The 21,227-nt window shown below is 56.2% G+C and overlaps 7 protein-coding genes across 7 annotated transcripts; 3 read left to right on the top strand and 4 right to left on the bottom strand.

The window, feature by feature from the left end:
• Positions 1–1,260: 1,260 nt before the first annotated feature.
• Positions 1,261–1,983, bottom strand: GLRG_04428 (uncharacterized protein; the record flags this gene model as incomplete). The annotated part of the gene is made up of 1 exon (XM_008095113.1): positions 1,261–1,983. The coding sequence occupies one exon, from the start codon at positions 1,981–1,983 to the stop codon at positions 1,261–1,263; it is 723 nt and encodes a 240-aa protein (XP_008093304.1).
• Positions 1,984–2,682: 699 nt separating this feature from the next.
• GLRG_04427 (glycosyl hydrolase family 47) lies at positions 2,683–4,929 on the bottom strand (the record flags this gene model as incomplete). The annotated part of the gene is made up of 3 exons (XM_008095112.1): positions 2,683–2,865; positions 2,924–4,263; positions 4,341–4,929. The coding sequence occupies 3 exons, from the start codon at positions 4,927–4,929 to the stop codon at positions 2,683–2,685; spliced, it is 2,112 nt and encodes a 703-aa protein (XP_008093303.1).
• Positions 4,930–6,117: 1,188 nt separating this feature from the next.
• Positions 6,118–6,976, top strand: GLRG_04426 (uncharacterized protein; the record flags this gene model as incomplete). The annotated part of the gene is made up of 3 exons (XM_008095111.1): positions 6,118–6,441; positions 6,499–6,717; positions 6,803–6,976. 3 exons carry the CDS (start codon positions 6,118–6,120, stop codon positions 6,974–6,976), a joined length of 717 nt encoding a protein of 238 aa, XP_008093302.1.
• A 68-nt stretch (positions 6,977–7,044) lies between these two features.
• On the bottom strand, positions 7,045–7,765 carry GLRG_04425 (RNA recognition domain-containing protein; the record flags this gene model as incomplete). Its single annotated transcript, XM_008095110.1, has 3 exons — positions 7,045–7,356; positions 7,419–7,635; positions 7,683–7,765. 3 exons carry the CDS (start codon positions 7,763–7,765, stop codon positions 7,045–7,047), a joined length of 612 nt encoding a protein of 203 aa, XP_008093301.1.
• A 622-nt stretch (positions 7,766–8,387) lies between these two features.
• GLRG_04424 (WD domain-containing protein) lies at positions 8,388–9,588 on the top strand (the record flags this gene model as incomplete). The annotated part of the gene is made up of 3 exons (XM_008095109.1): positions 8,388–8,610; positions 8,667–9,494; positions 9,548–9,588. 3 exons carry the CDS (start codon positions 8,388–8,390, stop codon positions 9,586–9,588), a joined length of 1,092 nt encoding a protein of 363 aa, XP_008093300.1.
• Positions 9,589–11,895: 2,307 nt separating this feature from the next.
• On the top strand, positions 11,896–18,397 carry GLRG_04423 (uncharacterized protein; the record flags this gene model as incomplete). The annotated part of the gene is made up of 2 exons (XM_008095108.1): positions 11,896–18,044; positions 18,130–18,397. The coding sequence occupies 2 exons, from the start codon at positions 11,896–11,898 to the stop codon at positions 18,395–18,397; spliced, it is 6,417 nt and encodes a 2,138-aa protein (XP_008093299.1).
• A 527-nt stretch (positions 18,398–18,924) lies between these two features.
• GLRG_04422 (WD domain-containing protein) lies at positions 18,925–20,831 on the bottom strand (the record flags this gene model as incomplete). The annotated part of the gene is made up of 2 exons (XM_008095107.1): positions 18,925–19,597; positions 19,684–20,831. 2 exons carry the CDS (start codon positions 20,829–20,831, stop codon positions 18,925–18,927), a joined length of 1,821 nt encoding a protein of 606 aa, XP_008093298.1.
• Positions 20,832–21,227: the final 396 nt, after the last annotated feature.

The following is a 21,227-nucleotide window of genomic DNA, read 5'->3' as shown; positions in this document are numbered from 1 at the left end:
GCCGCTGGTCGCACCCGGGAGGAAGCGGCAAGGGCTTTTCGGGTCGGGCGTATGTCGATTGGCCGGTGGTGGGTTGACGCCAATCGGTTCGCAAGAGACTCGAGGGCCGTTTCGCTCTCTCGCTCGCTCGTTAGGTCGGGAAACCGCTCTCTAGTTGTCGGTCAGCTCTGCGAAGGAGCGCATGCCTGTCCGTCAAGGGCTATGTGTTCTGGCGTCGGAGAGTGGTTGGATGGTTCGACGGCTCGAGGGTCGTGTGATTGCGTCTTTGGCTGCCGGGTGTGTGGTGGTCGTTGATGATGGCAGTGTTTTCCGGCAATCTAAGGTTTCACCTATCCGTACTTTGCAGGACGGACGGTCGTTGCGGCGGCGTAACGATTGCCTTTCTCACCCAAAGGGGGGGTCGGCCGACTCGTCGCGGAGGGAAGAGGCCTATCAGGCTAGGTCCTCGACCATAACCAGCAGCAGCAGCACAGTTTGCCGCATTGGCGTGTTCGATAAAGTGACGGCCGGCATGGTGGGATTGGGGGTACACTTTGACACTCTATCTTTGCGACAGGGATGTTCCGCTGGCAACGCCACTCTCGATCCCTTCAAACGTTAGGTCGGCACCAAGACGAACAACTCTCGCCTCCTCGAACAGGCAAAGGCCCGGGCTGGGCCGGACAACGGACGAGTAAGGAGGGCGATAGCAATGGCTGGCCTCGAATCCTGTACCCCCAGACGAATCCACTTTGCTATCTCTCTCCCTCTCGCTTGTCGAAGGAGGTCAGCAATCGGTGCAGGCATATGCTTGTCCGGGGTTGACATGGGGGATCTCCACTATTGAGGATTCCGGGTTTCTCGACAGCACCACCTCGAGACCTCTTGCAAACCTGCATCTTCTCTTGTCTACTTGACTGCGCATGTCCTTCACGGAGACGTTGAAAGGCGTCGAATTGACTTTGGGAGAAATGCAACAAAAATGCAAGAAAGGGTGCTGCACATCTGTGCTCGCTCCAGCATTGACTTTCTGACAGGTGCACAGCCCAGTCTGGGCTTACACGCCAAAGTCGTCCCATATCCTGGGCGCCGAGACAGTCGACGGTTGGTCAATATCCCAACTGCGTCGTCTTGCGCCAGTTCCAATCATTCCGTATCCTAGATGAAATGTGCCAGCCTGCGACGTAAAGATGTTTTATCCAATAAATACAACTCCTTAGTCGGCGGGTTTACGCATTCAGGCTCGGCTTGTCAACGACGAAACACTTGCTAGAATGCTTCTCACACTTGGCCCTCGTCCTCGCCCATCTTTACCGTTCTCACAACCCATGGAATCCCCCACAATCCCCCAAAAGCCTGCGCCGCCGGCTCCATCCAATCCTGTCCCAGCCATTCGTCATCCATGGTCGCGATGTTGATGTTCACCACCTCGTCCCACCCGCCCGCCGGCTTGTCCATGAACCCGTACATCTCCTCCGTGATTCGGTAAGCCTTGCCAAAGTGCACCCCGCACCGCCCACAAAACACCCGCGCCGCATCCCGCACGCACCCGGAGGCGTGGTAGAACCCGACCCACGTCTCCTCGTCCCCGGACACGGACCCGGGCTTGAACACTTCGGTCGCCGGGCGGAACTCCGCTTGCCGCTTACCGTCCAGCTCTCCTGCCGATTCCCTCGGCGCCAGAGCTGAAAACCCGCCCGTCCCGACGTCCTCTGCCTTCTCGGTCGACTTGACGGGAAGAGCAGAGACGGAGACCATGTACGCGGCGCACTGCGCCATCGCTGGCACCACGCTCCCGAAGCCGCGGCGGCAGCTGGCGCAGTGGCACACGGCAAGTGTCGGCAGGCGCCAGTCCTTCTTCGCCTTCTCGGGTGAGAGGAAGACGGATACTTTCATGTGCGTCGGTGGCCGGTCCGCGAGTGCTGGTACGGATATTTTGTAGCGGATGGCGCTGCAGTTGCAGCCGCCCGTGATCGTGAAGGCGTGGTCTGGTAGGGACGGCATGTTGCTTGTTTGGATAGCTTATGTAGGGTGGTTAACATAGGATACTGGCCCTTTCGCCTGATGAGAGTCACGACCCAAGAGCGTCAGGACGAGGGAGTGTGCCAGACTAAGTTTGGAACTGACTCCCAGCAAGGCATCACAGCTACTTTATATACAGGCTGGTGTCTTCTTCTAGGTCATGTTGGCCCGATTTTCTTTGTTTTGGCCAGTCCAGTCCTGAATAGGTAGAAGACGATGTTCTGACGTGAGCCCTAGGGTCCTGCAGGATGTCTCAGCTTATGGGAGCGCAATTCTACTTGCAGGCTTCTAGTATGTTTCACAAAGTAGGAAGTTATTCCCTTTTCACCCTTCTGTGTGCTTATGTTCCTCCAGTCTTGCTCTGCTGAGCATCAAGGCGTTGGACTCTGGTTTCCGGGCACTTATGTCAAAGGTGTACGGCGTGTTTCCAGTGCTCCCTCATACCTTATTTGGACAGAATCAGGGCGCTTTATCCACTCACATACTACGAGCAGTAACCAATTGGAAGACAGTGAATCAAACTTTGGATTCATGCGGTTGCTTTTGTAAGGACCTAAATTACTCCCCATACAACGCCAGGCCGTGCCATTTGGGTTTGACAGACTCCAAACACACGGACATGCTACTATATAAACAATACCTCCCTGACGGTCATAACAGGGAGGTCCTCCATCAATGATATCATGCTTGCTCAACGATAATCTTTCTGTTGACGTCTCTCGGCTTCCGCTTCCAGCCGGTCTTGAACAGCTTGCCCATGTCAAAGCGGGGAAACGGATGAGCTTCAGTATTGAAAACGACCTTGTCCATGGGCAACAAGTCGTTGGGCGAGAACAAGAGGTAAAAGTACTTTAGAGTTTCAGCCTGTGATTTTTTGCATTAGTCACGCGATGCTTTGTTCTTACGCCCAGTAGCAACTTACCATCCAGAAGCTCTCCAGGTTGTCACGCACAACAGGAGGGATCGTGTTGGCGTTGCTCAAGCTTGTGAATCCGCCGCCTTCCTCAACCGAGGTGTAGTTGACGAAGGACTTGAACATTTCCCATCCCCACTCCCTGTAGATCGGATCCCCGGTGATCCTCCACATGTAGAACAAGCTCTCGACGGACTCGGGTCGCTGCAGATTGTGGACATCGTTGGAGTGAACATTATAGTCCTTCCGCCACTTGGCGTGGGGGTCGGGGTCAAAGTCCTTCGGTGGGTGATGCGAGGCTGTGACGGGCGCCGGAGGGTCGTCAATGTTGAAGTAGGTGATCTCTCCAGCAAGCCCGGTCGCCATCCACTTATACATGCCCCAGCAGGTCTGCATGAGCTCGCGAGCCAGCTTCATGTCTGCGTCCTTCTTTTTGTTCCATGTCGGTAACCGTCTGGCCTCCGCCTCGGGGATGCCACCAGTAGCTCCTAGCGCAATCGTTCCGGGCATGAAGCATACGAGATGGTCCATCTTCGGAGACAGCTCGTTGTTCAGCCCAGAGGGCCGTTCTCCAAGCACAGTGAAGCCAGAGGGCTTGCTATAGGTGATCAAGTGCTTGCGCACGCCCTCGAGGGCTTCATCCCACATCTCTTGGTAGATGGGTTCCTGCTTGTTCGTCTGCAGGTACTGTTTGATCAGGTACTCATAGTACGAGTCACCACGGGAACCGAGGCGAATGTTGTCGCCCCTGAACTCTCCCGTCGTGGCGTAGATGTAGATGGGGACGAGGCCGTCCTGGGCGCCATTGTCGTCGACAACCTGCATGACTCTCTCGACCTTGTCCCAAAAGTCCTTTTCGCCGGTGAGCTTGGCCAGGTACTTGAACTCGAGCTGCAGAGTGGTCGTCTCGGCGGTCGAGGAAGCGCCCCCGTCGGCGTGGGAGACGATGCCCTTGAACTCGGCCAAATTGACGCTCGCGTAAGGAACTCCAGAAGGCGAATCGAAGGCACTCATCAAGCGATCAGCCAGGTCCTTTGCCTTTTCCAAGTACAAATCCTCGCCCGGCGCACCTGGGTCGTCGTCCTTGATCGGGGCCAATTCGGGAAACTCGTTGGACAAGTAGTGCGCGGAGAGGAGACCACCGAGCATCCTGATGGTGGTTTCGAATGTGTTGACATCCTGGTTTTGGTCCCACGTCAAGTCGGTGGCGAGCCATTGCCTCGCGTGGGTTAAGCGCGATGTCAGGTTCATTAGCATCATGGTATCTAGGGCGTCGATGATGATCCAGCCAAGACCCTTGGGGGCCATCTGTCGTCCGGTCTTCGCGATGGGGTGGTACTCGTCGTAGCCTGTTTGCAGATGCGGCTGTTAGTCTTCGAACATAATCGTCGTCGTCAAACAGTCCGGTTGGCAGAGTCAACGTTACCCCATGCGTAGCGCTCGTAAGCATCCCAGCTAAGCTCAAAGGCCTCCACCACTCTCTCTCGCCTCTTGAGCCAGTCCACCTTCTTGCCCGCGGGCTCAGAAGCGCCAAGCCAACCTGTCCATGTCGATGCCGACGCTCGTGCCTTGGAGCCTTCGGAAAAGAAACCGAAGAACCACAGGCCTGAGAAAAGGAGCAGCAGAGTGACCAGGATCGAGCGTTTCCTCCGCCAAAGACGAAACCTCCGGCTCGCGTGATGGGCGTAAGGCTTGTCTTTGTACATTGGCAGTTGTCCCCTGGTGCCGAGCAGGTCTTCGACTCGTCCTTGCACGCCGTGGAAGATACCGGAATTCCCTCCACGGCCGGATCGGCTGTTTACGGCAGAGGCGCCCCAGTAGCGATCTTCAAGGACTCGTTGCGGGTTGTTAAAGGAGGGGACATTCTTGGGCACATTGAAAGCCATGTCGTTCAAGGCAGTGGCTCCGACCTCGACCGCCTTTTCTTTTATGTTCTGGGCAGCTCGGGAGGCCGTCACTTTGAAAACGTTGATGGCTGAGTTCCGGTGTAGGTTGAATGGGTCGCGGACGTTCATATTACGCTCTCAGCATTGTCGCAGTGTGGATACCAGCGGTTTCGAACAAACAAGGACGGGACGAACAGGTCGCCAAACTTCAATAGCGCCTCTGGAAAGGGGCAAGGTGGTGCGGAGTTCAACGCCCAACAAGAAGCAACAAAAATGACGATTGTTGCAACGATGGGACGTAGAATGGCAGAGGGAAAAAAGACCAGGGTAGTATTAGAGCACGCGAGATTCGATGATGTGGACTTTCCGCGTTAACTGGAGCGAGCTGCCAAAGACGTCTGTCTGTCTTCGTTGCCGCGGAGGCGTCGACCGAGCTAAGCCGTGGTGGATCAGTAACCACCACGTTACCCGTCAACCCGCTGTGATGGCTTTCCTTGCACGCGTGTCCACTACCGGGCTGCTCGGGGCGGTGGGAGGAAAGACCGGCACGCTCAGTTGGCTTGGCTATGGCATGGCTGGCAATGGAACCCCCCAGCCTCCACTGAACGCTGAGAAAAGGCCACCTGTAAGTTGTGGATTAACGCGACCGGCCTCATTAGTCGCAGCTCCTAGGAGGTGGCGGATGGTAACCCCAGAAAGAAAGCACCCTGGCACGCTGATACCTAATTCGATGCATGGTCTCTTTCGGATCGGCGCAAAAACATGCCGATCCGCCCGACACCGACCTACCCTAATCGTAAGGAGGGCCGTACACACCTACCTAGGTACCTACCTACATGGGCACTTGCTTACTCTTCCGTCCAGCTGGCTGGTCACAACCTTAATTGCCTCATCTGCTGGCACCCAAGCACCGCCTTAGGCGCTTTGTGACCAGTAGTAATCCGGCCGGGTGGGGCCTGGAAGGGCACAAAGCCGGCGAACATCCGATCATCTCCAAGGAGCAAGGAGCGGGCACCGTCCCGGAAACCCAAGGTTTGCCGCTTCAAGATCTCCGAATTCGACTCGGTGCAACTCCCGTATCGGCCTTTTTAGAGCCCACAGTCAAAAGGCGCGTATTGCCAAGACGCCCACCATACATCGCAGCGAGAGATCGATTTGGAATAAGGCGAATGAGTCACACAGGGATTCAACAAGATCCGCATCTCCACACAATCATACAAGTTATTGATCGCAGGTGTCGTATTCATACGCTGGGACTCTTTCTCAACAACGAAATCGCGTACAGCGCATTCACTACACACGGCCATTATCAGCATCATGTCATTCAAGGACTTCCCGTTCTTGACCCCGGACGAGTTTTCCGAGGTGTGTCATCACTTCGATAGCCAATATTGCCGTGCTACCCTGGGTCCATTACGGCAACGGTTCAAGTTGAGACTATGCACCGCACTCGACACATCGTTTGCGTCTGGCGTTGAATACACAACGTACTTGCAAGTCATCCGGCCGCTTGAGGCCACGCTGGATTGTGGGGATCTCTCCTCGGTTTTGGACAAGTTTTCTTTCGCAGAAGGCAGTTCGGAAGGAGACGCACTTGGGCTGGGCGATGAGGCCATGATTGATGCAGAGGAATCTGACGAGGTAAAGTCCTCGAGCTTGTCTTTTCGTGGCCAGCTGCCTGACCGGGTGACACCATAGGCTGCTCTCTCCAAACCCCTGGCACCGGACTCCGGATACGTCGTCTATGAAGTGCACCTACATCCCACGTATCGCATGCCCTGTTTATGGTTTACATTACACGGGCTGCCAGCCGATGAGCCGGCCTTCAATCTCGACACTGTTTTTCGACGGCTGGTGCCCGATCAGTTCAAGGATGCCCTGCGGAGGACAGGCGGCATCGGAGGCATCTCTGGCGACGTAAGTGCCCATCAGCTGTAGACAGGTCAATTACAACTTCTGAAAGAGACCATCTGCAGGTCTGTACTAACACATAAGGCTGCAGCACCACCCCCTCACGGGACTACCCTCGTTTTTCATCCACCCATGCCTTCTTGGGGACGCCATGTCGGGCTTCAACTGTTCCAGGGAACAGTATATGATGCTATGGCTCGGCCTGGTCGGCGGATGCGTGGGGCTCTGGGTGCCTAAAGAGATGGCCATGGAGTCGACCGGCTGAAGCACGCCGCCCTTGGCCTCCCGTCATCTCGCCACTGAATGAACTCGTTCGCAAGACCCTCAAGAGGATCAGTCGTCGTCGCTGTCCTCCTCCATGGCAACGTCACTGTCCTCGTCTTCTTCCTCGTCCCTCGTCCGCTTCTGACCCCTCGCGTCGGATGCCTGCGCATCACTCATGGGCTGGTCACCGCCGGCCGAGGGCTTTGCCAGGGCGGTGCCTGGAGCAGCGCCAGATGCCGCGCCTGGTGCCGGAGCGTTAAAGATACTCTTCTGGAGGTCCGTCACTTCGGTGCTAGAAGCCCCAGCTGTCATGTTCGGCATCTTGTATGTGCCGTCCAGCTTGGCAACGAAGTCGGACTTTGACTTGGCGTACTGGATAGTCTGTTCACTCGGTCGGTCAGCAATCGCCGTTTGTGGTCCAGCATTCTTGGGGGGACGCGTACCAAAGGACGGCCAAGGAACTCGAAGCCCTCGAGAGAGCGCATGGCTTGGGTCGCTGTTTGTACATCGCGGAAGGTGATGTGCGCTTGCCCTCGCATCTTCATCGTCTTCATGGCGACGATATCGAGAACGGGCCCGTACGTCGAGAAAAGCAGGTAGAGTTCGGTTCGCAGGTCTTGTTTCTGGATCTTGTTGGAAGGCAAGTTCGTAACATAGAGTCTATAGACATCAGAAGATGCTCCGGTAACGCGATAATCTCCACTCACGTCTGGTTCGGGGGAATGGTCGTGACTTTGGCTGGTAGTGATGCGTTAGGCGCAAGGCCACGAGGGGGAGCGACAGCCGCCATTGTGCAATTGCGGGCGCGAGAAGCGTGGGTGAGAGTATCAACGATCTTGTGGTATACCGTTGGAATCTGCAAAATTGACTCGGTTTCGTGGTGGTGTCGGGGTGGCGCGCCACGGTTCTATCGTGTTACAATCGCCGCGGTCAGAATTTTTGTATTGAATATCCTGTCACCGCAGTTTAGTTGCCTGAGCCTATGGGGAGCTTCGTCGCTAGCGCCGACGCTCTGCACTGCATCGAGGGCACGCCCCATGGGTGTGACCTTAATGCCTAAGAACGCACAAGCTGCCATGCTGCCCTTTCGAAGCACTATTACGGATACCTAGATACACTACGTAACCCCCTCCCCCCATCAGCCCCACCACGGTGCACCACCCTCTCAGGTAGTACGCACTGCGTACTACGCAGTAAGGTATGCAATGCATGCACCTTGCGTATGTACTGCCTGGGGTTGGTACCTTGCCTTGCTTGGACACCAGCATCTCCTAACACTGCCCTAAGAGTCGTAACTTCGTCTTCCGACATAACCACCATTTCCACCTCTGCTCCCTCCAGTCAACAGACCCGAACCGAACGAAAGAGTGATAGTAGAGAGCTATACTCCTATCACGAAATACTCCCTCAACATGGCGGCTCCCCAGGTTCACCACCTCTTCCACGCTCCCATCGCAGACCACTCGTTCTCTGCCGACCGTCAGACGTTGGCCATCGCCCGCGACTCGACCATTGAGCTCTATGAAGAAGCCGGCAGCGCCTTTAAGCTTAAGGACGAGCTCAAGGGCCACGACAAGACCGTCACGAGCGTAGATATTGCTCCCAACAGCGGCCGCATTGTATCCTGCTCTCAAGGTACGTCAATGCGTGCAGCCGACCAGGTGAGAACAGCACCTGACTTGTCACGATAGACCGCAACGCCCTCGTCTGGGAACCCTCTCCGACCGGATACAAACCTACTCTTGTCCTCCTTCGCATCAGTCGCGCCGCAACCTTTGTGCGATGGTCTCCCTCCGAAACCAAGTTCGCGGTCGGCTCGGGCGACCGTGTCATTGCCGTCTGCTACTTCGAGGAAGAAAACGACTGGTGGGTGTCGAAGCACTTGAAGAAGCCCATCCGAAGCACCATTACATCTGTCGCATGGCACCCCAACTCCGTTCTTCTCGCTGCCGGATCGACCGACGCCCACGCTCGTGTTCTGTCCAGCTTCATCAAGGGAGTCGATGCCCGCCCGGAGCCTACTGCTTGGGGTGAACGCTTGCCGTTCAATACCATCTGCGGAGAATACCTTAACAACTCTGCCGGCTGGGTGCACTCCGTTTCGTTCTCACCCAGCGGAAACGCTCTGGCCTTTGCTGCCCACGACAGTAGCATCACCGTCGTGTACCCTAGCGCACCTGAACAGCCTCCCCGTGCCGTTGTCACCATTACCACCCAGCTCCTTCCCTTCATGAGCCTTCTCTGGAGCTCGGAGGACGAGATTATCGCTGCAGGCTACGATTGTGAGGCTTTCCGGTTCAAGGGTGGTGAGGACGGCTGGAGCCTGGCAGGCACACTCGAGTCCAAGGGCCGCCCTGGCCTCAGCGACGCCCGTGAGGAGTCTGCCCTGAACATGTTTAGGCAGATGGATCTCAAGGGTAAGGTCAAGGATGACACTCAGCTCAAGACGGTCCACCAGAACACCATCTCCACCCTTCGTCCTTATGAGTCGTCAGGCGGCAACCTCACAAAGTTCTCATGTAAGTCTCCCAACCTTTGTTATGTTGACCTTCAAAGCTGACTAGACATGAAGCAAGCGGCGTTGACGGAAGAATTGTCATTTGGAGCACTTAGGTTTACCTTTCATAGCGAGCTTTCAATGCAATACCACAATGTCTTACACTTCCACTTCTTGGTCCTGAATCTGTAATTCGTCAGAGTCTAATACACTGGCTTCTGGGCGATTCTTTCTTCGGAGAGCTCGGGCGAAGGCTTTTGATAATTCATCATTTACTTATAGATTGCCCGCGAAACCTCAGCTTAGATTGCGGTCCTCACATCAACCGCTGCGTCGCCGAGCTGTACGTCAACATGGAGCACCCTGATTCCCATCACTCGCCCAGCGGGTTCATCTACGATCTCCCCATCAGACAACAGAGCACTAATGCCGATGCCACGGACACATCGACCGAGCCACCACCCGCACTACGACCTTTCCATGTGCAACCACCTTGCTGTTCGTCAGCAGCCTGGCCTGTTGTGGGGAGACGAAGTTCCCGTGCCAGCTCATTTGTGCCGATGGTTGTGCGCGTTCCCGTTTCAGACCCTTCGGCCATCGAGCAAGAGCTCGCCACCGCGGATGATAGGGAGACTAGCCCTATGGACACCGAGGTTGCCCCAGAAACTCGGCAATCGGAACGGTCAATGTCGATGATAGCTGTTTCAGTAAGTCCTCCCACTGGGTATACGATGTTTCCGGCGTCTATAGTCACCCATCACATCACGGCCGCAGCTGCACAATGGTAACTAAAAAAAAAAAAAAAACCCAGGACGAAAATGTGGAAAACACATGTTCGCCGCAAGGTAGGCAGACTCTATCATACGAGACAAAGGTCAACCGCGTCCATGAACTCTGCCTCCAAGCAACACGGAGATATCTCGAAGAACGACGGACGAATCTACGGATGCGAGTGGCGCCAACTACGATGTACCATTTCAGCATGCGTCGTCAATCGCCGAGAGCTTCGTTCCGTTTTGCTCCATATACCAATTCCCGCCAAAGTATTGGAAATTTGCCCACCACGGCTTCGGAGATGATAGCCGGGGTTGCAGAGGCCTCGACCGAGTCACTGGTCGTCAATATCGGTAGAATCTGCGACGGGATCTGGGCGCAGGCCCAGAGGGACAGACTTTATGTCCCAGGCACAGAGAAGGCTGCAGTGGTAAACATGAGGCACTTGCTGGACTGGGCCGACACAGTTGCCAGCACCCCACGAAGTTGGGCACACATTCGGCTAGTTTCTACGCATGGGAAGAGCCTGTGTGCATGGTTGGGCGACTTTGATGGAAGAGGCGAGATCGACCGGTTGGGTTTGTAGGTTAATGTGGGTGGGCGTTTGGATATCGGTCATAATCCAAAAATTGTGTGGGTGAGCTCTGTTTCTGTCGAGCTGCAAACCATCATGTTTAGCCTGCCCCTAGGGCCACATCCGTAGCCTTGAATGGGAAACTTTGGCAAGCTCTGTTACAAGATCAGAATCGAAGAGATTATTCGATGGGATTTCTTGCTCGACTTTTCTTTTGCATTGTGCCAGTCTCCTCTTGAGATGTTGCGGTGTGCTAAGGCCAAATGCATCTTATCTACCAACACAACCTTACACATGAGTAGAGGCAATATAGGTCGAACTAGAATCGTCTCGGCCAGTTGACTCGAGCCAGTCTCCTTTTTTTTGAACCAAATACTTTGCAAATGTCGCTCCGTACGTCTTATATCAAGGCCAAATCTACAGAGTACCGGTAGGCATGGCATGGCAGATGCGGTTACCATACCTTGGGTAGGGAGACAGTGACATCTGCTAGCAAAGGAGGTGCACACGCCTCTCCCAGGTTCTCCAACCCAAACGTCTACCCGCTGATCTAACCCAGCTGAACCACCCCACCAACGACACTGTGACATCCACTTCAGCCCGGCACTAGTTACGTTACGTATGAAATTCTGGCCTCCAACTCAACTCTGTGACGCTTGCCGGGGCTTTGAACATCCATTTCCTTCCAACACCAACACTGCAACCACGTAGTCCTGTCGCTTCTCTTGAGCAGAGGACGTTACCGTCATTGCCTGTGAAGATCCCACCGGCGCTTTTTTTGTAGGTTGGATTTTGTTGATTTCCAGTTGTCATTTGTTGGACTCCCTTCTTGGTTCTCTCTCCACAGTTGGCCCGGTATGGCTCAGATTACTCACCGCATATAGACGACCCGCCACCTTTTGCCTGCAAAGACCCCGCCAGAGCTCTCTGCGCAAGACACATTGCTTGCGATTACCAACAACCTCCACCGTACTTGCTGTCCCTACACACCCGCGCCTTATTTTCCACCCTTAACCGACCACTTATCGAAGCTTTGTCACAGAGATGTGCGGATAGCCATGATCAAGGCGTCATAATGGAACCTACCATGTCAACTCAAGAGCGCCAGCTCTGCGAGTTTCTCAGAGAACTTCCTGCAAGATGGAACTACGAGTACGACGACCAAGCACACCATGACCTGCTCGACAGCCTCTTCTGGTCGTTGGCAGGAGGCGAGCGCTACATGCCCCTCTTCTTCCCCTCTGGCCGACCTTCCCACAACCACAAGCTCCACGATGCCCAGGGCGCAGTCGAAGGCGCCGAGTACACCGAAGCCGCCCGAGGCAAGCGATGCGGTCACATCTTCAAGCCCGGAGAAGCCTCCTACTCCTGCCGAACCTGCAGTACTGACGACACGTGCGTTCTGTGCATGCGATGCTTCGACTCGACCGACCACGCCGGTCACATGGTTCGCATCAGCATCTCGGTCGGTAATAGTGGTTGCTGCGACTGTGGCGATGACGAGGCCTGGCGACTTCCCATGTTCTGTACGATTCACTCCGAGACGGATCCGGAAAAAGGCGAGGGCAAGGGAAAGGAACCGGCTGGTCTCCCTGAAGACCTGGTACAGAACATGCAGATGACGATTGGCCGCGTCTTCGACTACATCTGCGATGTTATATCGTGCTCACCGGAACAGTTACGACAGGGCAAGACCGCAGACTCGATCCAAGCCGACGAAGAGCTCTCGCGCCTGTCTCCAGACATCTACGGAGAGGGCCCCTCTGGACATCCCGAATATGCGCTGGTTCTCTGGAACGACGAGAAGCACACGATGGAGGATGTACAGAACCAGATCGCGCGGGCTTGCAGGACAACAGAGGCCCAGGCCTTGCAGCGCGCTACAGAAACAGACCTTATCGGCCGCAGCATCCTAAAGCGTCTCGACGATCTAGACGCCCTGCTTGAGATGGCCACCAAACTGGAGCACATCAAGGTCACTGTTACCATCAGGTCATCGCGCGACACGTTCCGCGAACAAATGTGCGGGGCCATGATTGAGTGGCTCAGCGACATTGCGGGATGCAGCGTCGGGACAGACCATACCATCTTGCGAAACACTGTTTGCCAGGAAATGATGAAGCCATGGCGGAAGGGCAGCCCCGGAAGCCACGCCATCGTGGGCAAGGACGGCATCTACGACGAAGAGAAATTTCTGAGAAACCTCGAGCACTCCCAGTCTTTCACCCAACATGTCCTGCTGCAGGTGCAGCGCATTGCGACTCAACAGCAAGCCCGGGCCGCAGACAGCGACGATGAGGATATCGACATGGGCAGGGGAAATGGCACTCCTGACAGTGATGCGGGAGACGACGACGATGACGACGAGATTGACGATGACGATATTATGATGGTTGACGTTCGAGCCGACGGGCCCGGAGACATCGGCCTCGAGTGGCGTGGCAACGATCAAGCTTTGGAAGAAGATGAAGCTACGATGGCCGGTTACCCGCCGCCTCCGCCCCCACCTGCAGCTGCGCGGCGGGCCACCAGGGATCGCGACCTGACACCCTCCGATTCCGACACGGCCGAACCGCTGATTGCACCTGCCATCTATGCCAAAGCTAACCTGGAAATTCCCAAAACGCCTGGACAGGGTGAGAAGGCGCCATCACCGAAGCCCGGCAGGTACTGGCTTGAGACTCCTCCAGGTTACATGAACCGAGAGAACGTCCCCCCCGCGGAGGATGTCTTCCAACGGGTCCGTCTCGATTGGCTCATTCTCTTCGACCTTCGCATGTGGAAGAAGGTTCGCAACGACCTCCGCTCTCTCTACATATCGACTGTTGTCTCGATACCCGAATTCAAGCGCATCCTAGGTCTTCGTTTTGCCGGATTGTACACGACGTTGGCTCAACTATACTTGATTGGGGACCGAGAGCCTGACCATTCCATCATCAACTTATCGCTGCAGATGCTCACAACGCCATCCATCACCGCAGAAATCGTTGAACGGGGTAACTTCATGACGAGCCTGCTCGCCATCTTCTATACGTTCCTCACAACGAGACAAGTGGGCTACCCATGGGATGTCTCGTCAAATGCAGTCCTTGCCTTTGATTCCGGCTCGGTGACGAACCGCCGCATGTACCACTTCTATCTGGATTTGAAGTACCTCTTCGGCTCTCCACAGGTTCAGGAGAAGCTTCGGACTGAGGAACGATACCTTTTACAGTTCCTCGACCTGGTCAAGTTGCATCAAGGCATCGGACCCAATGTCCGTGCTGTCGGGGAACACGTTGAATATGAAACAGACAGCTGGATAACTGCCTCGCTGGTGACGCGCGAAATCAACAGGCTTGCCAGGCAACTTGCCGACGCTTACAGGAACGTGCCAGATAACGAGGCTCACTTCGTCGCTCAGGCGATCAGATTGACAGCCAAGGCTGTCATTCTTCATTCTGTTGGCGCCGAACGTCATCGCTTCAAGCAGGCCGAGATCAAAGAAGAGATCAAGTTCAAGACCCTGGGCGATTTCGAGTTCGACAACGAGTCGGCACGGTACGACGTCGTCAAGTTTACGGTCGAAGAAGACCCCATTAGCTTCCATCATGCTCTGCACTACACCCTTTCATGGCTGATTGAGTGCGGAAAGTCTCTCCCTGCCTCAAGCATGAAAGCCCTCTTGAGCTTTACTACGCAAGACTTGAAGCTGCCCCCGCGCTCTATGGGTCGCAAGGTTATGCCACGACGGGATAACTCCCCAGAGGACAACCTCATGGCTGCGTTTGACTATCCCCTGAGGGTCTGCGCTTGGCTGGCGCAAATCAAGGCGAACATGTGGGTGCGCAACGGCATCAGTCTGCGGCACCAGGCGGCGACGTATCGCGGAGTCAGCCAAAGAGATGTGTCCCATCACCGCGACATATTTCTCCTCCAAACCGCAATGGTCATCGCCGATCCCAGTCGCGTCCTCGCGTCCATAATTGATCGGTTCGGCATGGAGAAGTGGGTTAAGGGAATATTCGAGCAGAAGTCTACCGCGCAAGACGATGCGCAGCATCTGGATGTCGTTGAGGACATGATTCACCTCCTGATCGTGCTTCTCAGCGACCGCACCTCGCTGATTGCCTCCGAGGATGAACCCAACGCCAACGTTCTCGCCATCCGTCGCGACCTCACCCACATCCTATGCTTCAAGCCCCTCTCCTTCAACGAAATCAGCAACAAGTTGCCTGAGAAGTGGCAGGAGCAGGAGGACTTCCATCGTGTGCTTGACGAAATGGCATCGTTCAAACCTCCCGAGGGTGTCTCAGACGTCGGCACATTTGAGCTGCGGCCTGAATTTGTTGAGCATATCGACCCTTACATCGCCCACTATAACAAGAACCAGCGAGAGGAGTCTGAGCTGGCATATCGGAAGAAGATGGCCATCAAGACTGGCAAGCCATTGGAGGAGATCGTATACGAGCCCAAGCTTCGGCCGATCCCTTCGGGCCTCTTCAAAGATCTGGCCGCGTTCACCAACACCGGCATGTTCGGCCAGATCATCTACTACTCACTGTTGTATCCACTCGTTGCGGCTAGGCTCACGCCAAGCGTGCCTACGACTCGGATCGAAACCTTCCTCCAGGTCGTCCTCCACCTCATCCTTATCGCGATCTCCGAGGACAAGGCGGACGAGGGTGACATGACGGAGGAGTCGCTCAATTCGTTTGTGCTTATCGCTCTAACGCGAACCGCTCGAAGCAACTTCATGCAAGAAGCGCCAAATGCGAAGACCATCGTTGCGTTGCTCGACATGATGTCTACCAAAGAGGAGTTCAAGGCATGTCACCCCAAGATTGGCCTTATCCTCAAGAGAATGCGGCAAAAGCGGCCGCGCAACTTTGAGAATGCCTACGCGCGGCTTGGTGTCTCCGTCGACCGCATTGATACTGCCTCTCCCGCGAACAACTCCGCAGAGGAGGAACGAGAACGCAAGAAGAAGGCAGCGCTGAGCCGGCAGGCAAAGGTCATGGCCCAATTCCAGCAGCAGCAGAAGAGTTTCTTGGAAAACCAGGGCAACATTGACTGGGGCTCTGATCTCGAGGACGATGAGGAGGCGGAGCAGACCGGTGATCGAAAGAATAATTGGAAGTATCCGACGGGCACCTGCATTCTGTGCCAGGAGGATACGGACGACCGTCGCCTCTACGGGACATTTGCTCTCTTCAACGAGAGCCACATCCTCCGACAGACGGATCTGCAGGACCCTGACTTCGTGCGGGAAGCCTTCCACACGCCCTCGAGCCTGGATCGATCTGCAGAGGACATTCGTCCCTTTGGCGTCGCCCACGAGAACCGGCAAGAAGTCACAAAGGTCAACGCCAAGGGCGAGAAGTTTGTTTCTGAGCGTCAGACGATAGGTAAGGGCTTCCCATCGAACCTCTCCCGCCCCGGGCCTGTCTCGACCGGCTGTGGCCACATGATGCACTACAGCTGCTTCGAGATGTACTTTGACGCGACCAACCGGCGACACCATCATCAAATTGCAAGGCATCACCCAGAAAACCTTCGAAGACAGGAGTTCGTCTGCCCTCTGTGCAAGGCTCTTGGCAACGCATTCTTGCCCATCATCTGGAAGGGCCAGGAGGAATGTTTCCCCGGCCCCCTTCAGTCCCAGCGCCTTTTCGCAGATTTCCTCGATACTCAGATGAGATCGGGCTACTACATCCTTGGTGCAAACCGTCCACCTGACGAGGTCCAGTCATCGTTTGCCAGCTACACGGCAGGGCAAGTCACCGGCGCGTTAGCAGAGAAGGCGCCTCAACTGTTGGAGGAAGCCTGGACAGCCGACGAGTCTGGTTCTGACTCTGTGGTCACCAACACACCTCTGACGTCTCTATTCCCCACGGCCAGCACGCCAGTCACCAACCGGAGGTCTGTACAGAGTGATGGTTCCACCCTCATGGGGGAGCTGGCTAGGGTATACCGTCGTCTTCGCGATACTGTGCGGTCTAATGGATTCAAGACACGCCATGAAAAACGGAGCATTGAGCTGCGAGAGAGGAACGAGCTTTGCCACAGTGACGTTCTGTCAAAGCTGGTTGGTTATTCGGTCTCGGCTGTAGAGATCCAGCAGCGCGGCACTGAGGCCCAGTACGGCATGACGCTCTTGGAAAAGATCCCTGAACAGAGCTTGACACATCTGCGCATTCTGGCAGAGACTGCGACTGCGTACAGGGCTGTTGGCGGTCTCAAGGCTGGCGGTGATAACTGGATCGAGGAAGAGTTCCGGCTGGACAGCGAGCGCCAACACGTCCAGCTCTTTGTTTCACAATACTTCGGACAAGAGACAGAGCATGCCAGACGACCTGTCGACGCCTACTCGCCATTGCTCAGCGAGGATGCCTTCATCTTCCTCACTGAGTGCGTCTTTGGCCTTATTCCCGCACAGAATTTCGACGTCACGCACATTCTGAGACTGTGTTATCTCGCAGAGATTGTCAAGGCCGTTTACCACATGGGGCGCAACATCCCGGTGTCCACATGGATTAGCCATCTCCTCAACAGAGAGACCCAGGACCCTGCATTGAAGAACTTTGCCGAGTTCTGCCTTGCCATCACCAAGGTTGGCATGGAAATCAACGTGTCCCACCGCGAAATGCCGGCAGATCTAGGTGACAACCGGGGATTCGGACAACCGGAGCTGGATAACCTAGAGGGCCACTACACTTTCGTGAAGAAGTACGCTTTGACGTTCCTCAGGAAGAGCGTCGTTCTTCTCTATGTTAAATACGGCATAGACTTCAACAGTCACGTCTCCCCTCAGCCGGACGCGGACGAACTAGACCGCCTTACCGAAGCCCTCCGAATTCCGACATTTGACGAGATGTGTGCCTCGATCACTGACCTTGGGCCTACTTGCGGCTGGCCAGCTTCGACCACGAGCCTGGTCAGTGGCTGGGTTCGACACCAGATCATGTGGCCTGGTGACGACACGGACGAGCTCCCCCCTTCTGCGCTCCTCAGCCACCCGGGCATTTTCGAGTTGGTCGGACTGCCGAAGAACTACGACGCACTCATCGAGGAAGCCACCCGACGCAGGTGCCCAACGACAGGCAAAGATGTCTCGGATCCCATGATTTGCCTGCTCTGTGGAGATGTCTTCTGTGGCCAGGCTGTATGCTGTCTCAAGGAGGAGACATCGCCTGGCGATCGCGAGCCCCAGAGGATCGGCGGCTCGCAGCAACACATGCGAAAGTAAGTTGAAACAAATACCAATAATCACACCCCCCTTTTTTTAAAAAAAAACACATATACATGATATTGACATTTTCGCGTTTAGGTGCCAGGGCAACATTGGCTTGTTCCTCAACATCCGCAAGTGTTGCATCTTTTACCTTTTCCGGTTATCGGGCTCCTTCAGCAGCGCGCCCTACATTGACAAGTACGGCGAGACGGACCTGGGTCTGCGCCACGGGCGCCAGCTGTTCCTGAACCAGAAACGCTACGACTCCATGCTGAGAAACACGTTCCTCAGCCACGGTATCCCAAGCTTTATCAGCCGTAAGCTGGAGGCAGAGATCAACAACGGCGGCTGGGAGACGATTTGAACTTGGCTGACGGGGAGGACTGACCGGGTTGGGTCGACGACGACAGGGGAGGGTGTGGGTAGGCTTCCTCCCGACGTGAGCTGCCCGACTGCCATATGGAGCGGAGTAGATATTACATCTGCTTGCCATTGCTTTTTTTTCTTTTCTTTTAATTGCCAGAACACACTCAATCATTGGAGAGCGGGGGCAGAAGAAAGGAGTTTTCAGCAGGTCAGCAAGAATGTTTTGAGTACCTAAACAATGAAGAAGAAGCTCTTATAAAGGTAGAACCATATCCCACATAGACATTTCTGTAGTCTTATCTGGTATGCTCAACAAGGCTCCTATGTGTGTGTTTCTTTTCTTCCACTCTCCTTTCTTTCTGCGGTCCAAAAAGTCCCCGCCGTTCCCTACGTGCGTACGTAGTTTGGTATCAAATCCCCGGAATGTTAGTTCCCCTCTCCGCTCTCTCCCCCCGAGGTAGCTTTCTTTAGTCTATATCGCTTCCGTTGCCACCTCGAGTCTTCCCCCCTTGCGCGGTATGCTACCTATGTTCCGGCCATGTCAACGTCCTCTTCCTGTTTTATCGGCAGCTCGACATTGTCGACATCGTCCTTGTCTTTTTTCTCTTCTTCTTCTTCTTCCTCCGCCGCATCGGTCGCATGACCGTTCGTCGCTGGCGCCGTGGTCTCCGCCGCTGTCTCTGCCGCGGTGGCCGCGCCGACGAGGTCGCCGCCGCCGCCGCCGCCACCACTGCCGTCCTCGGCCCCGTCCGACACTCTCTTGTATCGCCGAATCGTCCCGTCCTGCCCCGCGCTGACCATGACGTCGCCGTGGACGTCGACCCAGAAGCACACGCTACCGCCCCGCTTGCCGCTGTTGGCGTGGCCCTTCTTGGAGTGGGCGGGGATCCGCTGGACGACTTCCTTTGTGACGACGTCCCACAGAACAATTTCGCCGTCCTCGCTGGCCGAGGCGACAAAGGCGCCCTCGCCCGGGACGATACCGAAGCAGCCGCCGATGGCGAAGCGGCTGTTGACGTGGCCCTGGTACGTCTTCTTCACGGAGCCGGCGACGTAGTCCCACAGGCGGATGCTGTTGTCGAGGTTGAAGGCGAGGACGAAGCGGCCGTTGGGCGCGAAGCAGACGGACGTCACGGCCGGGTTGTCTTCGTGGACGAGGGTGCGGAGACACTGGCCCGTGTAGGTGTCCCAGATGCGGCTGTTACGAGGAAATGAATGTTTGGGTCAGCGAATCGTCGAGAGGAAAGAGGGGAGGGGAGAGGCATGCGGAAAATTAAAACTCACATCAGACCATCGGTCGAGCAGCTCACGACCAAGGTGCCGTCGCCGCAAAAGTCGATGCCGCCGACCGGGTCGCTGTGCGCCGGCAGGCTGCGCATCAACCTCCCAGCTCTCACGTCCCACAGGAAGACGGCCTCATCGTAGGACCCGGACGCGAGGATGTTACCCTTGGGCGAGAAGGCGAGACACATGACATAGTTGTGGTGGCCCCGCAGCGGCGGCATCGGGCGAGCCGAGGGCGGCGCGGCTCCGTCCTTGGCCAGGGCGCCGACCCCCTTGGCCGTCGACTTGGGTCGCCCCGTGACGCGGTCCCAGAGGCGGATCGCCTTGTCGTCGGACCCAGACGCCAGCGTGCCGCTGTCAGGGCTCCAGGCCACGCAGCTCACACCTGCCATGTGACCCACCAGAGTATCCATGTGTTCGCCCGTCGCGGCGTCCCACAGCTTGATTGTTCCGTCGGCCGAGGCGCTCGCGATCCATCTCCCGTCAGGGGATATGCGCACCTGCGATACGGGCTTCCCCGCATGCCCGCTCATGACCTGCTGCTCCTCGAACCGCGGCCGCACGGGGCCCTTCTTCGTCGGGGCGGGGGTGACAGGCGTCGTCGCCGTAGCGCCCATGTCCACGCCGTCGCCATCACCGTTCGTGGACGAGAGCCGTAGCCGGCGGTTGACGGCGCCGGAGAGGCTGCGCGGGGAGCTGCCTCCTGATGTGGAGGCCGGCGACTGCGATCGCGTGTGGGATTCGCTGCGGGAGCGGGAGGGCGAGGCAGTGGGAGATCTGGGCGTTCGGGTGCGCGAGCGGGAGGGAGATCGGGATCTTGACTGTGAGCGGGTGCGGGAGTAGGAGGAACGAGAGTAGTACGCTTCGTTGAGCTCGTCGTCGCTGGGGCTCCTGCTGGGCGTCATGCTAGGACGGCTGCGGTGGGTGGCCAGGCGGCGGGATTTGGTTGTGCGTTTCGCCGTCGCCATCTTCGCCCCGCTAGCTGCGGAGGCGGCCGTCTTGCCGATTGAGATCACGGCGGGGGAGTTGAGCTCGTCGGGGGAGCTGGATCGTGGAGTCGCGGTCGTGCTGTGTTCAAGCACCTTGCGACGTTTAGGGGGCGGTTCGTGGAGGGCCGTCGCGACTGCTGAGGAATCGGGGCCAGACATTTTGCGCTTTTCTCTCAAAAGAAGAACTAGAATGAGGCGTCGTTGTAGTAAGCTATTCTTGAGAGGCCCGTCGGATACCAAGGACGTTGTAAGTTCTAGGTCGGCGTGCGAACCCCCGGACGAGGCTGAACAGAAAAGGACAAAAAAAGAGAGGGAAGGAGAGGATGGGAAAGCGAAAGTCGACTTTAGGACCCCCAGATACAGGGGGGGTGGTGCTTCTTGACGTCTGGTGCTTTGCCTTTCAGCCTCGTTCCGCTGCACGGATTGCCGTATGGCCCCTGTCCTACCAGCTGGGGGGGAGACGCTAAGATAGGAGGATAAACGCGTTTTGGAGGGTCTATACTAGAGCTGCCGGTTGGTCAATGGGGATACATGTGGGTCTGGTTCTATTAAGCT

Source organism: Colletotrichum graminicola (genome assembly GCF_000149035.1).
Source record: "Colletotrichum graminicola M1.001 genomic scaffold supercont1.14, whole genome shotgun sequence".
NCBI classification, from domain to species: Eukaryota; Fungi; Ascomycota; class Sordariomycetes; order Glomerellales; family Glomerellaceae; genus Colletotrichum; species Colletotrichum graminicola.
The sequence above is the reverse complement of the archived record's forward strand: the minus strand, read 5'-3'. Positions and strand labels throughout refer to the sequence as shown.